Source organism: Leuresthes tenuis, unplaced genomic scaffold, assembly GCF_036924035.1.
Source record: "Leuresthes tenuis unplaced genomic scaffold, fLeuTen1.0.hap1 SCAF_8, whole genome shotgun sequence".
NCBI lineage: Eukaryota > Metazoa > Chordata > Actinopteri > Atheriniformes > Atherinopsidae > Leuresthes > Leuresthes tenuis.
Window position 1 is genome coordinate 13227088 of NW_027325362.1, and position 18235 is coordinate 13245322.

General features: G+C 37.6%; 1 protein-coding gene across 1 annotated transcript in view; it reads right to left on the reverse strand.

Annotated features, from left to right (window-relative positions):
* kcnma1a (potassium large conductance calcium-activated channel, subfamily M, alpha member 1a) overlaps nucleotides 1-18235 on the reverse strand; it is a 146022-nt gene that overhangs the window by 42480 nt on the left and 85307 nt on the right. The window contains 12 exon segments of the mRNA XM_072390909.1: nucleotides 1311-1379; nucleotides 1505-1614; nucleotides 2136-2291; nucleotides 3902-3971; nucleotides 4094-4176; nucleotides 4565-4670; nucleotides 4786-4896; nucleotides 11897-11934; nucleotides 11936-11989; nucleotides 13564-13734; nucleotides 14771-14846; nucleotides 15108-15183. Coding sequence (XP_072247010.1) covers nucleotides 1311-1379; nucleotides 1505-1614; nucleotides 2136-2291; nucleotides 3902-3971; nucleotides 4094-4176; nucleotides 4565-4670; nucleotides 4786-4896; nucleotides 11897-11934; nucleotides 11936-11989; nucleotides 13564-13734; nucleotides 14771-14846; nucleotides 15108-15183 — 1120 coding nt within the window.

The following is an 18235-nucleotide window of genomic DNA, read 5'->3' on the forward strand; positions in this document are numbered from 1 at the left end:
TACCAAATCTCTTCAGCTGGTGACAGGTTTGGACTGCAGGCAGGCAGATCAGTCCAGTAGCCAGATTCTTCTACAACAGTTCCCCTTTGCCTCAGTCAATTTTCTAAATCAGCTTTGGCCCACAGACGAATCCTCATAATCCTGTCTATTCATAATGCTGTAGCATCTGGCTGTCTGAAGATCACTAGCATCCAATATTAATTTTCAGCTGAGTCACTTGCACACAGGATATGTTTTCACTCTTGGCCTGAGCTGCCCCATCCCAATCTTTTTGAGACTTGCTGCCGCCATCAAATTCAAGACGAGCTAATATTCTTCACTAAATTGTAAAATGTCTCATTTTCAACATTCAACATGTTTTCAATGTTCCACTGTGCATGAAATATTCAAATTTAAATTAACTGAATAATTTTTTTCTTTATATTTCTGTTTTCATTTTGTCCCGACCTTTTTGGAATTTGGGTTCTACTAAAGTCAAAATAACATAGAAGAAAACAGCTTTTATCATGCAGTCTTGTCAGTATGAACAGAAATATTTGACACAGGGAAATGGGAAGTGGTGAGTAGAATTTGGCAGTTGATGTTAAAGGAAATATAATTTGTTTTGTGTCATTATTAGTTATAGAACTAACACTGATGTTGAGTTAGAAGTAAGCACACAGGAAAGAACAGGGACACTGTAGAATCAAGTTAGGGAAACATGTCAATTTGCTACACAATGATGAAATTTAATGTGCAGCAAATTGGTTATTTATTGCTGAAGGTATAAATAAATATAAAAGAGAACAAAAAAATATGTGTGTGGGCCTTTTAGTTGTCTGAAAACAAATTGTACATTATCATAAAATGCTTTTCTTTTCTTTTTTTCTTTTAAGTAAAATTTAGAAAAAAGTAGTAGAATTTCATATTTTTTCTCTTAACAAAAGAAATAGGAACATTTGGTTTATCTCTTGTACTGCTGTGCTTTAAAAATTCAGTTGCAAATAATGTGCAGACTAAATTTGAGAATAAACACTAATCATTTTCTACAAATAGAATTAAAAAATATGATACATTGTGCAGCACCAGCAGAGGTATGCACTCATCACATGTTTTCCTGATTCCTAGTTGAGGTTTCTTAGATATTCACTAAAAGGTAACTCTGGTATACTACTGCTAAACTGTTCACCAAATTAATTCCATCACAGCTGTAAGGAGACTAAAGGAAAAAAATCAAGATATTGATAGATGCACTTTAATCACACCACTAAGTAGTTTATTGTTACAGCAGCTGCATTCATGTTATGAGACGAGAGATTCACAATACAAACCTGCTCTCTCTCTGCTCAGACTTGTATTCAATGGCAATAAGCAAGAGCTTCAGCTTCACGTAGCACAGCCTGTAAAACAAGTACATCATTACAGTAAAAGCGTGTAACAGCAGACTTTAAGCAACTTGACTACTCTAAGGCCCCTTATGTTGCTGTCCTCCTTCACTGTAAAATTCTCAGGAAGTGATACTTACTCGCAAATAGTGGGGAAGGAGAGGCCTATAAAGGCACTGGACAGATACTCCGTGTACATCTCATTAGCCACACCTTCGAGATAATACTTCTGCCATGTGTCCTCCTCAATCTGTCCAAAAAATAAGAAAAGAAAAAAAAACGTGAGGGAAAATTGGAGAAGAAAAATGGCAAAACTGTTTTCCTTCCAAAAGCAGTCAAATATGGTCTGCATATGTTCCATTGCAAAACATCAGCCTGATCATTATAAGCTGATCCATCATCTTTATGACATGAGAAAAGTTCTTTGATGGAAGCAAGCACCTCCTCAATGTTAAGCCACAGAAACACTGAACAGATTCCACATTAGATGTCACTATAAAAAATGATTTGCCAAAATAACTGAAAACAGATTAATGGAACTCTTTCTCTGAACAAAGATGTCAGAATTTCCCAGAGAATGTACTGTTTTATAGATCTAGTCCATCTGTCACAGAGAACCTGCAGTACATAATCCACTTATGCAACCTCACTTCCAGTCCCCGAATAAATCATCTCCGGTACAAAAGTGCAATATAAGAATTCATTCATCTATACTATTCCAGTCAGTTCAGATGGACAGGCATGGAGATGTAATCTCGCCCTCTGTGTTACCTCAATAAAGGACCTCATAGAGAAGAGGTTGGCTAGCATGGTCGACAGGCCCTGGGCCAGACAACTCTGGGCAATAAAGCCAGCCTTCAGCTCCGCAAGGCAGATAGCATCATCCCCTTCCTTCCAGTTCCAGCTTGGAATGTTCAGCAGATGAGCCTTCATCGGATGAAACACAAAGTCACAAAAAAAAGGTAACTGTGCAAATTTGTAACTAAACTTAAACAACTGTTCAACATATGAAGGTCGATACCACCATAATGTCTGTGTGATCAATACATAGCTCAAGTCAGCAGATAGAAAGCTGGCACTGATTCCTTATTTGAATTATTCTCTAACAATGTTGGATTTGTGTAGATGATTGACAACAAATTCTGTGTTGTATTTTTAGTCAGTCTGAAAGGCTGAGTATTCAAAATCTAATTTCCTTTTATCTCTCAAATCTCAGACCTGCTTAAGTTAAATAGCAACAAGTTATCTTAAAAAACTGGGCTTGAAAAATAACCTCAGAGAGAGGCCGAGGCTTTCTGATGTAGATATGGGGATAGTTTCACCACCTAAAGAAATGTAAAAATAATGTTTCTGGAAGTCCAAGAATTTGGGGATTTTATCATCTATGTCACTATCATTGAAAGATTCAGATCATCAACAAAAAAAATATATAAACAAGATGCAAAATGACAATATTGAATAATGCGATCCTCAGAATGTCAGACTGCATAGCTTTAAAAACAGTCTCCACTATTGTAGAAATCACTGCATCAGCTCAGGAACATATCTGAAAATCATTGTCAGTGAACATAGTTTGTTGCTGCACACAAGTGCTAGTTAAAATCTGTTTTATGGAAATCATGTGTGCTTTTTTATGTGTGCCCCAGCAGGGATCATCAGCCTTGTTATCTGCTCACAATTCAAAAGCCAGCATCTTTGATTGTGTGGTGGTGGATTGGTATGTTTGTCATGGGTAATTAGATAAATAATGTATGAGCAACATATGCTTTCAGTCAGACGATGTTTTCTTTAAGACACTCTCTAATTACATTTTGCATATTTTACAACAGCTTGGCTTGGTAGCAGAAGAGTCTGGGTGCTAATCTGCCTGCTGTCCAACCCTGCCGCCCTTTGAAAAGACTCAATGCATTATGAAATATAAAACATAGCAAAGGAGGTACCCAACTGCTGAGCAGCTGAACTCATATATTATCCCTTTTCTTTTCAGAAAGGGAAAATATTTGACTTAGAAAACTACAACATGTCTCCTCATTTGTTAACTTTGTATAGTTAAAAGCAGATGTAGTGGAGCATTTTGAATTTTGAATTAACTGTATTAACATACAGTATGTTGTCTTTTTACAATTTGTAAAGTATAGGTATAGGTACAAGTATAGGTTTAAATGTTTTGCAAATCACAGCATTCTATGTCACAACCTTTTTGGAAAGAGGGTGCCTATAAATACCCTACATAGGGCATTACTGCCATCAGTTAGTGCAAAAGTCTGCATGAGTACCTTCGTGCTGCAGTATGTGAAATGCACAGTGAGGCACACACACACTGACAGGTGCTTTAGTCATCATTTGAAATATTAAGCTCTAAGTACTTCTACAGCAAGTGGACCCTTTTAAGAGGTCACTTGTATGACTCATAATAAAACCTACTACGTAAATGGACCACACAGTTTTTAAAAAGTCATTACATTATGTATGAGGATGGAGCAGTCAAGAGGAAGGTGAATCACCCCAATATATCACAGGTCATCAAGAAATCTTACCTTATTGTGATATTGTAGCATCTGTGTAATTATTCTGATCTTAGGATGATAATTCTTGATGGAAATGACCCTTGAAAAGAACGGAAAGACACATCGAATGTGACACATTCACGCTGACACATGACTAATTGGAAATGTAACACATCAGCAGGTAAGTGTTTTACTGATTTCAAGGTCAAGAGGAATGCACACCTCATGATGTTGGAGGCATCTTCAGCATCAGGATCTGCACAATATTTGTTGGCAAGTATTAAGCAGGCATCAGCTGACTCGATCTATGTGTAAGAGACCAAAGAAAAAAATACCTTAAAGATAAAATAAGTGTGGATATCTTGTAACATATAAAGAGTGCTTCAGAACATCACTCTCAAATAAAATAAAATTAGTTTCACTGAGGCCAACACAATACAGTCTTGTTTAATTCTCTCTTATGTCTATATGCAGTTTTTTAAAGAAAAATTAGAGAAAATAAATAAATTGATAACTATTTTAGTGTTGTTTTACATACCATTTGCTGCTTAATTGTTTTTTGATGTTCATACAACCTGAACTATTACTAATTTACTAAACTCAACAATCTCTTTAATCTCTTTGAAGAATCTACTAGTGAAGTTCAGTAATGGCTAAATCTAATCTCTCTTACAAGTTTGTCATCAACAGTACCTTCACTCGAGCCAGATCATGGGGGTTGAGAACAGATCCCTGGTAAAACTCTACTTGGGTAAAGTGGCGTTTGAACAAGGCTTCCAGCTCAAGATTAGGGGAAATACTAGCAATCAGAGAAAATAGGAAAAGGGATTAATGTATGTATGGAAACCTCATATATATATAGTATGTCGTTAAGCGCTACACTGCATATTATTAGAGGGAAAAGATTAACTTACTTATGGAGAAAAACAATTTCAACATTGACATCATCCCTGTCCTTGTGTAGGAAGTCTTTGAGGAAGTTGGAGACACTTTCGAGGGTAATATGACCACAGACCACAATGTGCCTGGAAGCGGGGAAGAAATCATCTTGAGTGGGCAACAGAAATCATTGCAGACACTGGCATGTCTCCCAAAGATAATCAGTCAAACCAAAGCACTGTGACATCTAACTAAAATGTAAACTTAAAAAAAATAAATAAAATAGAAATGTCAAGAACTGTCTTTTCAAAGCAAACAAGTAACTGAATTATATCTTTTTTTTTGCCATAAAAGTGGACATTTTCCCCCATGTAATGAAAGTGCTTAAATTCCGCATGACAAGTGCAATCAAACACTCAACTCTGAACCACTTTAGAAAATCTAAGATATAATCAAACAGCCCACAGTGGTTGGACTGCCATCCGTTCTCAATATAAAAACTTTCCCTTCGGCCAAACCACCCCTTCGTGAGCAAAATGGATGTTGACAAAGACATGTACATCAATATTCTCATGCTTTTATACAGAGCATTACAAAAACTCAAAAAAATGATTTGGAGACTTGTGGTTGACAAAAACTCTAAACAGAGCCTCAGAGTATTTGACAGGTCCCTGGCAAGATTCAGCAGTGCATTAAAGCAGAGGAATCTGTCAGAAGATGCACTGGGCTGATTACAGCCAAAAGGGATAAACTGGGAACAATTGAGGTTCGTGTTGTGTCCTTGTTTGTCCTCCGACTGCACCGTAAAGTTATGATCGAGTTAAAAGGTCAGCTTCAAATTAAACTTTGAGATTGAGGCTCACATTGGGCAGTTTGGGTGGTCATTGTCTGAACAACGGAACTTGTGGTGATTCTGTAATTGTCCTGTTTTAGTGTAGTTGATCTGGGAGTTATAATTCTAATTTCTGCAGCATGTATCAGATGTTTTTATTGAATTTCTTTTCTAAATCTAATACAGTGCCAACCAAAAGTTTTCAGATTTTTTTAATGTTTCAGACTTATTCAACAAGAATTCAATAAATTCATCTCCTCATAAATTTGCACATGACAAAAACAGGCTTTTGGAGTGTGTCCTTCAAGTTCCATCTACAACTGGAGTTCTCATATATTGAACTGAATTCATTAGGCATATTTAGAAAAAAAGTGCACACCAGTCTACACAAGGTCCCAAAGTTGCTAATGCACTGTATGCCAGAGTGAAAACTGAGCCAAGAGGTTGAAAAAAATGTCTTCATACCTATGAGGCAGAATTGAGTCCTTCGCCACATTTGAAATAAATTCTGTCACTTTAACAGGCCACAATGAAACAGTAGTCTTTATTATTTAAAAACTAAAGAAGTTTGGCACCACCACCAGACTTTCGAGATGTGGAACTGTCCAAAATGAGTTACCTGGGACAAAAGGCCTTGGTCAGACAGGTACCAAACAAGTTGAGAGTCACAACAAATGAGATCCAGAGCTCCTTTGAGGAGACATAAGGACACACATCTGTGTTTAGGAATTAACCATTTACCAACTATTTCAAATTCGTGTGTTAGAGGAAATCACGCTAAATCAGAATAAATAGAAGGATGGACACACGACTTAGAGAACAAATACCTGAAATATTCCAGAAAAAAAAATAATGCAAGTGGTTTTAGGAGGATGTTAAAGTTCGAGAGTGACCCAACAAGTGATTGTGCCTGAGTCCAGAAGTGCATCTTTAAAGAGACTTGAAATTGGCTGTCCACTGACACTCCCCATCCACCCTGGTCAAGTTCTGAACATTTCTGCCAAGAGGGGTTGAGGAGACTTTCAAAGGAAAGGTGTGTCAAACTTGCAGGACCATTACAAAGAAGTCTTATGGTTGTCATTGCTGGTAAACGTTCTTAATCGATTGTACTTTGTATCAATTTATGTAAACAGCCTATGTCCTTTAATTAGTTCCAAAGTTTGAGGGAGAACACAACTAATTGAATCCATTTTAAGATAAATCTGAAACACAATAAAATGCTGAAATCTTGAAGGGAGCTTTTTCTACTCAATTCATATCAAGTTCTCAGGTCATTTAACTCCTTTCATACAGTGTTGTTGTATCACTGTTATACTCATTTACTTTGCTAGTAGTTTTTTTTTTAATCAAATGTTTCAGCATTCATTAGTTATGATTTAATTTCAGGACACTAATGTGGGTGAGAGACATTTTATAGGCTTAAATTGCACTGCGGTAAGTTGAGCTACTCTGCTCAAGTTAAAAGTTAAATGTCATACTTGAAGCCTTGCTGCCAAATCTTGCTCAGTTGAATCCTGCCCTAACAATGACATGGATTAGTGTAGACACTCAGCAGACACCCTAATTACCCTGCTGAGACCTGTAAGACAATCTGTTTAATGGCAATGGCCTTATCCACTACTTGATATGCCAGGAGACAATTGAACCACTTTAGTTGTAAGTGCCTGTGTATTGGACATCTTACCACAATGTGTATTAAGTTACTTTCTACTAAAATGAAAATGATGTGGTCATAATTGTTCATTGTACAAATTCTTATCACTGAACCAGAATAGTAATGGCAGGTTTCTTTCAATCTATTATCACGCTCTCATGCACAAGAAGGCAGCTCTGGTGAACACGTTAACCTTTAAAAGCCGATGTTTAAAATTGTATAGAACATCACAGAAATCTGAGTCAGTCTGGCAGGTTCAAAGGAGACAGAGATATTTATTGCTATTAAATGAGAACCATAGTCCAGATCACTTGACTGCTCTCCTGCTCTGTACACCATCTGAAGCAGGCAGGGATGAACTGAAGTGGACTTGGCAAAGTAATGTGACATACATACTGAGGGAATGACAGTTTGTGGATGTTGCAGTACATAATGATCTTCACAGATGTTGCCTCTGCCCTTTAAGAGAATCTAATGAGCAGCCATGACTGCATGGTTGGCCGGGGCTGAGCAAAGGGCCGTGTGGTCTTACTAGCTGATGAGCTGGGATGTGTGTGAGCAGCCAGCAGTGTTTGGCACAAGATGTTTCTCATTTCATGAGAAGCTAAAAAGAAAAAAAAATACTATTTGAGCATCCAGATGCTCCTCAACAAGGACAGGGGGATAATAAGCTTGTGTGGTGTTGAGCATTTGCTAATGGATGTCAAACAAACAATGAATGCACAAAATTTAAATGCATGTGCACAGCATGTACACGAGTGTGTGGTGCTGTCTCTCTCTGAATAAGTTTTTATCAGCACATCAACATTGCTTCTTCTTGGATAAACTTCACCCCTAAACAAGCCACTAATTTGAACCTCTGTGTTCAAAACGGAAATATTCACTTGACAGACATCATTAAAAGAATCATGAAATGAGTTTTTCCCTCTTCCTATGAGCCAAGAGTGGCATCAGATTTTATTGTAAGATCATTAATTAGTTAAATAGGATAGAAGAAGGATATTGTTAATCATTTTTAAAAAATTCTAATTGCTTTGAGACAGCTGTAACTAAGTGAATTGAATAAAAATAAAAAGATAGAGCACATCAGTGACACTGCGTTTTACAACAAAAACAGGTACAACATGTCACAAACTGAAAATAGATTTAAAAAAAAAAAAGAAAAAAGAGAGTTGCACAAAATTACATTGAATGCAAAAGGATGTGATAAAGCGTGCACACAAAACATGCATTCAGAAAACATCCTGGGATGTCTTTAGGGATACATAGAATACAAAACGAACAAGCAGAGAGCTCAAACGTCAGCAACAGAGGTCACTTGATTGCTACTGCTCTAATCCCTTGGTCAGTGATGAAACTTACTGACAGACCTATCATCGAAGTGCTGCAATTTCTAAAACTCTGATAGCCTTTCAGTTTTGTTACACCTTTCAGAGAACTTTTAAGTCATCAAGTGACATAACATCTTCTTCTATGAAGCATCTTCTTTAAAGTAGCCATGTGGAGCAACTACAAGCCAAACGAAATTAAGAATGTGGGCACATATCCTGCACATTGAGGAGATATTTCAAGCAAGGCCTTTTTTTTCCAACAGTAATACTTTCATATAGTTGAAATATGTCTGTGTGTTTATGCCTGATAGTGTAAAGATATCTGGGTCAGCATATCTCAAGTTGTGAACCCTCACTGAGAACTTCCAAAGGTGTCGGGCAAAGTTCATCCAGGGTTTGATGTTTCCATGCCAACCCCTCTGCTGAGGCTGGGGCTAATGGAAACCATGGAGTCATAATGGAAACCACAAAGGCCCCAGGAGCAGTGGGCGCCAACAGAGCACAACACTTGTCATTACTATATCAGCATACACTGGTCGAGCGTCACTATGCTCACAGTTTATGCTACACAGCATATAGTACTATAAGCAACACTAGCATGAAACAGAAATCTAGTCTGGATCCAAAATGAGTTCCTCTAACTTCCAAATAATTTTAAAGGTGTGTTATAAATGGCAGAAGCCATCCAGAAACATGAAATAAGGCATTCTTTGCGACCTGCATAATCAGTCATTTACTTGTAATCTCCTAATCTTATTTCCAATATACTTTTTTTGTTTGTTGCTGCTAAATGATGCTGCACTGAACTCCAGTGACAAACCAGTTTTTAATAGGAGTCAGGTCCTACAGATACATGTCTAAATGATTTTGCAAAAGTCTGGAGCTACTTTGAGGTTGTGTATTTGGTAGGTATCTCCTGATTGCTACCATATGTCCAAGCAGAAAGAGAGATGGAAAGGGGTGTAGAAGGATGAAATAATGTGTGTGGGAGAAACTATCCTCAGTTTTGACAAGGGCTTCTCTCAGCACCCGTCTGCGAGTCTGAGCTGAGGTCACTGGCCAAACACAACATTTCATCAATCTTATCTCAATGACAGGCAAACATTATCAAACAAAGGCTTTTTTTTTTTTTTTAAAGCTTCTTTCTACTGCTGGCTCCCTAGAATGTGCCCCACTGAACAGAATAACATAGATTGATGGGAGCAAGATTGGAAAAAAACGTGAGAGAAAGGAGACAGCAGAAAGCAGATGTTTGGTGCCACATGAAATTTGAATAAAAGAGAGAAAAAGAAGAGAACTACTTTGACTATGCCTTCTCTGGACACACTACATTTGTATTAAAATAATCTGCGTGCTGAATATCAGAAAGGTTTGAGCCATAAGAAGAAGAATACTGCACAATACCGTGTTATGGTATTCTTGCACAAAGAGTAAACTGACCAAAGTGTCACACATACTTTAAAGAACAATGGAGCCTCTGCAGAAGGCCAGTCACACACGCACAGATAAATACAAGGGCCCTCTGAAGACAAACTCCAGCACAACCACACAAACACAAGAACCGGGCGAGCAGCGAGGACCGAGCAGGCAAAGCAAGCCAAAAGCAATTGAGAGCCTCCAATGGGAGTGAGGCATCCAGCATTCAGGGTGTGTGGGAGCTGACTGAAGATCAGGGCCAGAGTAATGTCAAGCATTGATGATGCGATGTGCTAGCGGTGACAGACAACAAAAGAATGACTTTTTCATGTGCAATCAATGAAAAAGCCACAAGACTGCAGGTCATAAAGAACATGCCAAATATGGAACAATTAAAAAAAAAGTATAAAACATGCAATAAAAAAAAGAAAGAAAACTCAAGCAAAACAAACAATTTTTTTTTTTTTTTTTAAATCCTGCAATGGTCATTGAAGATTGATGATGCTTAAAAAGACCACCAATAATAATGCACTTGCAGATGTTTAAATCTATCTATGTTTTTGTAGGAAAATCTTTTAAAAACGGATAGTAGGGATTTCATGACTCTTTACTTTCATTTTGTTGGATTTTTATCCGGAATCCTTATAGGCTAAACTTTATTAATGGGGCACAATGGACACATGTTTTGCATAGAAGCACCACAGGTAAGTAAGCTGTATGTCTAAAGTGCAGTAGTCATGAAAGCTCTATTTTCCAAATGAAATTAAAGCGCAACACAGGATGTGACAAAAAGAAAATGTACAGCACACAAATGACTTCAGGAAAGCTCTGAATGACAGATCTAGAAAACGATGGGCTGGAAGAAGAAAGAAAGAAAGAAAGAAAGAAAGAAAGAAAGAAAGAACAGAAAGAAAGAAAGAAAGAAAGAAAGAAAGAAGAAAGAGAAGAAAGAAAAGAAAGAAAAGAAAGAAAGAAAGAAAGAAAGACAGAAAGAAAGAAAGAAAGAAAGAAAGAAAGAAAGAAAGAAAGAAAGAAAGAAAGAAAGAAAAGAAAAGAAAGAGAAAGAAAGAAAGAAAGAAAAGAAAGAAAGAAAGAAGAAAGAAAGAAAGAAAAGAAAGAAAGAAAGAAAGAAAGAAAGAAAGAAAGAAAGAAAGAAGAAAGAAAGAAAGAAAGAAGAAGAGAAAGAAAGAGAAAGAAAGAAAGAAAGAAAGAAAGAAAGAAAGAAAGAGAAGAAAGAAGAAAGAAAGAAAGAAAGAAGAAAGAAAGAAAGAAAGAAAGAAAGAAAGAAGAAAGAAAGAAAGAAAGAAAGAAAGAAAAAGAAAGAAAGAAAGAAAGAAAGAAAGAAAGAAAGAAAGAAAGAAAGAAAGAAAGAAAGAAAAGAAAGAAAGAAAGAAAGAAAGAAAGAAGAAAGAAAGAGAAGAAAGAAAGAAAGAAAGAAAAGAAAGAAAGAAAGAAGAAGAAAGAAAGAAAGAAGAAAGAAAGAAAGAAAGAAAGAAAGAAAGAAAGAAAGAAAGAAAGAAGAAGAAGAAAGAAAGAAAGAAAGAGTGACGGGTATGGACAAGTGTGTCCTAATGGCCAAGGTCTCCAGTCACGCAGTGTGACTTCACATAATATTACTTATTACTGGACAAAAAATTACGTTTCTATAAAGTTAACTAAACCCCCCACAGCTTATAAAATTAAGGGGGTGGACTTGAGTCACACAACCACACCTTGTCTGGATTTCAACTTACTTTCTGCCTCGTGTCGAGTTATAACTCCCTCCGTATTTCTTCCGATTAAGGATGAGAGCAGCAATTTCTGGCACGTAGCGAGCAAACATGGCCTACATGCATGAAACAGAAAAAAGAAAAGGGCATGCAGAGAGGGTTCTACCGCACACAGAAAACAGCAGAACCATCTGGAATACTTACTTTCTCCCATTAACCGCACTATAGGAACCACCATATTTTCTTGCGGTTTCCTATTAACTCTATGATTTCAGGGACGTAGCTGGCAAACATGGCCTAAGGAGAAGATAGAAGACAGAAGAAGAGACTAAAAAAAGAGACTACCGTGCCGCAGAGTGGGTTGTGGGGAAACTGGTGCACAAATCCAAATTTCTGAGATGAAGAAAAATCTTAAGTTTGTGGTAGAGGTTTAAAACATCTCTCTCATTGTCTCCAGAGACGTGCTAAACTTCATAAACATGAGAGAGATCTTCAAATACCAAAAAAATGATGCAGCATATTCCATTTTGAAAAAGTAGCCCCAGTGTTTAAAGGTAAAGCTTTAAGATCAGATTTGGTCAATGGACAAGAATTTTTTCACAGCTGATGAATGAACAGACTGTGATAGCACCCAAAACCTTTCTGATTGGCAGAATTATAAAAACTAAGGGAGAGTAAAAACCTATGTGCCATGTTTAGTCCAACAAACACAGAGGATCTGGCAGGTTGATTTGAATAGGCCCACCTGATGGTCCACAGCTGCAGAACACATTAAGACTCATTTGTTGGGCTAGAAAATGAGCTGGATGTATTTTGCAAAGTTTCACAGCCTGTAATTACAGCAAAGGTTTGTGTTTGAGCACCGTCAGTAGAAGACTATCTATAATTACATACGTAATTTAAAAAACAAATGCTCTGATCTTAGTAAATACAAACTTGAATGCTCAGAAAAGGCACTTGTACATTGTGGGGAGTAACGTGATGTTAAACAAGTCTGGCTTTAAAAATACCTCCAGGCTGGACTCAGTATTTAGCCTCTGCTGCTGATAGGAAGAAGGCTAAGGTGCTGGCTTAAAGACTTCCAGAGCTCTCAGTACTGAGAAAAACAATATCTGTCACCATGGTAACAATACGGTGCACAGGCACACAGCTGTAGGTCATCAGTACATACTACTAAGAGTTCAAAAACTGATTACGATAAGTGATTTGGCTAAAATCTTCTATTCTTTCTAAGGCAGAGGAGGCATGGTCCTCTGTATTTGTGTACGTGTGTGTGTATGAGTGCTCACAGGTGTGTGCACTCATGCATGCTCGTGTGCAAGTTAATGTGCTTGTGACAGCCCAACAGGAAGCTAGATCAGAGGAAGGGAGGGAGTGGGAGGCTGCTGTTGCTATGGTAACAGTCAGGCTAGCCTAAGCCTCATCTCCCTGCCCCCTGTGTTTGTTGGAATTGTGGGAGGAGACACGGAAGGAGGGGTGTCCTGAAACCGCAACTGCTATTAAGAGAACAATAACAACAATATTATCAGACAAAAGATTATACTCTAATCCAACAAATACAGGAATGACACATAAGGGGAGGGGGCAGAGGACACAAAGACTTTTAACTACAGCGGACAAAGATACAGTAGGCTAAACAGAAGGATACAAATATACTGTGACACAGCTATAACATGTACTGGTAAAAGAAAAGTAGTTCTAACAATTCAAGTACACTTTGCTAAGATATACACTATATATAATAATAATTTACCATAATTATGTTTACTTTTAATCATGTAATTTTTAAAAGTTTCGTACAGTCTATTGATAGGGACAGGCCAAACTTAATGGGAGAGAGGCGCAAGGAAGAAAGAAATGTCTGATTTTACCAAACCACCGAGGATGAAGAAGACCATGAACAGGCGTCCCAAGGTGGTTTTTGCATAGACATCCCCATAGCCCACTGTAGACATGGTCACCATCAGCAAGTAGACGCATTCCCAATAGGATAGCGATTGGGAATTTTGGAAATTTTCCCAAGGATCCCCTGAGTTTTCCACCTAAAGTAGAAAGGGGAGATGATTAGACATGACACCCACCACAATTCTGTAAACACAGCTGTTCAAAGAGAAACTGTTTTCTCCAAATTTAATCAAATCCAGCCTCAAGTGCTTTTGTATTCAACTGTTTAAGTCATCCATTCTTTAAATGTTGTTTGAGCTTTGACCACCACCTAGTGGTGAAACTATCTCAAACTTGATGAGCTTTTGAACAGGGCAACAAATGCAGTTTTACTAAATGTACCTGAAAAATACAACCTTCAAATTCATTCAATGCATTTGCCTTGTTTGGAAACTTAGACATTACACAATGACAGAAAACAAGGAGGAGGCGAGGTCACACAACCGAAATGGGGAAGTTATAATTTCATTCTATTTTGTCTGACAGTCAAGTATACAGGGGACCCAGCTTTTGTTATATTATCGTGTCCCTTACTAATAATGATTTCCCCCTTTGATTTAGTTCAGCTTGCATTTTTATTTTCAAAAAGATATATGTCTTACATCAAATTCTAGTTCAAACATCCCATATACACAAGGTGATCTGTATCTGGATAACTAATATGCATACTTTCAAACCATATAATGTGATCACGTCATGAAGAAAAAAACATCAGTCCTAAAAGTTAAGGGGGTCATGTAGCACCACCACAAGTAAAAGCAGTAGTTTCAAATAATAAAGCAACAACAACACCATTGGTGTTTTAATTTTTTATACTGAAAGTGGAGCAAATTGATTTATTATTCTCGACTGTAGGGCCATTCAAGACAAGAATGCATCTCAGTGCCAGGCCTGTGGGGTGGCTGTTGAAATCTGTCAATTTCTGTCAATACGATTTCTTTCCATAAAAGATATGCAGTTAGTAACATCGTTTCTTTATCATGTTCAACTGTGTTTCAGAGCCACGAAGAGCTGTGTCCTGCACGTAATATTGTATTGGGAAAGAAAACTTTCTTGATCTGCCCTTGTCTATTTTGAGTGTCACAGTATATTGGTTTGACTGAAGCCCACTGACCTACAAACAGATCCACTTACTAAATGTATGAATCCAGCAGCTGTAAGCCATGTGCTTATGAAGATGGAACACAAGTTCACCAGCTTGATGGAATTGCTGGTTAGAAGAAGAATCAGACCACATTGTGAACACATGAAAGTAACAATCAGAACTTACAATAACCTAAAAAAGAACATTATAGGTAATTGATATACTGAATACGAAATGCAGCGTTACGTTTGGTCACAGAAAAATAATCATGAGAGCTCATGAAATCTGCAGTAGCAAGAGGTTTAACAAAAATGTATGTGATCAAACACGACAGAGCTGTTGTTGATGTGTGCGTGTGCAGTAGTGAGAAGAAAAACGTATTCTTACCTTGTTTTCAAAATGTTTAAGAATTGTAAAATTTCTGAGAACTGAATCAGTCTTAGTGCTCTCAGAAATCTTAAGCCTGAGTGAAAAGAGACAGAAACAAAGAGAGAGGCGTTAGTATGTAAAGTGCAGCAGCAGAGGAAACCCTAAAAGCAGCACCTCTGGAGAAAGACAACTAAATGTGTTCATAATGTGAAAGAGCAATTCAGTAAGGCAGTGTGCCCCATATTTTTCTTTAGCCTTTAGATACAAAACAGCACATGAAAATGCCAGTAAAAAGACACAGACACAGATGATACAAAAAACATGACACTTTATTCTGGATGATGAATTATTCATGAATTCAAACAAGTTAGCAGGAGCATTATGTGGAACGAGCCTTAGTCTGAATCAAAGAGGGATTACAGAACAATGTGACACCTCATTGTCTTTTTACGTAATGTGTCTGATCCCATGAAACGTCTGTGTCAGTTCATGTTCCTACTGATGTGACCAGCAAATAAACATAAAAGTGTTTTCTACAGATTTTCATGTAAAACAAACAAAAGGTGTTGCATACACCTCCAGATAATCTGTATGCCAAGAGCTCTTACCCCAGTTGGAGAGGATGTGTAGACAGGACCAAACTGAGTGATAAAACCCAGTTTGCCTTCCCTTTTCCTCCTGTCTATGATGGACCTGCCTCACCCTGTATCCATTTTGGAAAAGATCACCACAGGACTTCTTTCGCCTCCATGTTTCATGGAGGCTTTCTAAATTAACATCACAGTGTGTGCGACGGTACACGAGCAGCTTTTGAGGAATCATTGTTTCAAGCCAAATCCTTTCCAAGCGACTCCTCTCTGATCAAGATGAAAATGGTGTAATCCAAAATATCTTTGGCCTTGTATTCTAAAACTTAATGATAACTCCTGGTAAATTGACAAAGCAAGCAAAACTTGAAAAAAAAAAAAAAAGCCTGAGGAAATAACTTAATGTTAAGGGTTCCTTATAAATCAAACACCTCTTTATACAATTAGAAATCATGTAGCTGCTGTATACAGAGAAGCTCTAAAACACAGCAATAACTGTAGTTTTTCCTTGTCGGTCCTGTCAGATAATGTCTGTGTGAGGCAAATCTCAGCTCTAATATGAGCTCTATTTTTTATTTATTTATTTTTTTTCATTTGTGTTACAGTGCCTTTAATCCCCACACCACAAACAGATCTACCTTTGTCCTGGTCCTGCCTGTCAGTGTATTGCTGTTAACCCTTTCGAAACTTTGTCTATATCAGCACACAGCTGTGCTGAGCCTAATTTCCATAAAGGTCTGCACTCTGCCTGGGATTACCAGAGATGAAAATAATGCAGAGCAAAAAAGCAATAATCCTTGCTCAAACACAAGTGTCCTGTTTTCAGGGCAGTATTTCAAACACCTCTGTCTGACATGGGGAAAAAAAATCTCCAGGAGATTAGAAGCCCTCTCTTCAATAAAAAACAAAATGAAATTGGTTGATAAAAAGATAATCTGGATATTTTGTAGGTAGGATGCCTTGCTTGTATAAACTCCAGAATTAGGAGGAAAAACATGGTATTGTAGCAGGGTTAATGTTGGGGTCTACCAAAACTATGAGCCTGCAAAAAGCATGGGGGGGGGGGGCAGATTTTTTCTTTTTATTAATTTTTGCAAGCAAATAATATAACATGATTCACTGTTCACGCACTGGACAGATGTCCCAAGAAGTGAAAATAGACCTACAACACTGCTACTTCCACCACTTCCTATGTGTACAACACATGCGGCACCAAGATCATATGCTCTGTGACTATATCACATTTTCTTCCAACTAAACTCATTGTGTTTTGCATCTTTTAAGACACAAATTGTGTCTTAGAAACTTCTCACATCACCTTTGGGTGAACAAGTTGAATTTTCATATCTGGTTATCGGCTGCATCATAGAAAAACACTCAATCCTTTCACCATAATTTCTTCCAAGGTTCTGTGAGAGTTATGATATGAGGCATGGTGCAATCTTCCTTAAGAAAGGCAGACTTTTTCACGAACCAGAATAGCTGATCTACAAATATGGCACTGTGCAAACATTAGACATTCCAAACACACAGCGATGCTGGGATATAGGCCACTGGGAAAGCATTTTCCTATATTAGCAAAAAGCATCTGTGTTTGTGTTGTACAGTGCATCTGTGTGTGTGTGTGTTTGTGCTTGTGTGTGTCGGAGAGAGAGAGTACCATTATGTGTGTTGCATTCACACTTTGTTGAACAAATGTCTGTAAACATCTGAACTCATCTCTCATGTGGGAACAAAAACCAAGCCCCATAAATTCAGCCACTTATTTATAGTCACAACGCCCTCACCAATATAGTAACAAGTGTATATGTATATCAAAGTTAAAAAAAAAAAAATAAAAAAAAAAAAACTATTTTTTTTTTCCTTTTTAAGCACGTGTTTGTGTGTGACAAAATCTCTTTTTAACACATGCCAAAGCCTCTTACACACACAACTACAACACACGTGTCAGCTCACCAGATGCTCATTCAAAAAGGTTTTAATGGTCTGTGCCAGCTTCATTGAGGCTTTGCAAGCTTGAGCATGGCCTCTCTGTCACATGTTCTGACAGGGCCGACTACTGGGACCTTTTATCAATCAGCACTCTGGGATGGTCCATCTGAGATATTACCGACAGTCAACCCCGCCAGCATTAGCTTACATCATGCTTCACAAATATTAACACCAACTACACATCTGCTCCTATACAATAACGCAACATGCAATGCAACATGTGAGAACTGTAAGAAGGCTTTACCTTCCCACAAATTAGTTTCACTTCCCTAAGGGTACAAGGAGGCTTCCTCCCAGTGGCTTATGCATCATATAAGCACATGCACTCATGCCTATGTCAGGTACTGTAAGCCTCTTTCAGAAGGAGAATACTGAGGGATGAGCCAACTATATAGGAATGTACCACTAGGAGGCAGTAGCAGGTAAGAATAAAAAGTATTCCCTCATTCTAAACTACAGTGCTAAACATTATCAAAGCCAGTGAAGCTTCAGAACAGTAAGGTTTGGTAAAATTATCTATAAATGAGTTAATGGGGTCATTTATAATTGAAAAGACTGGTTTGACAT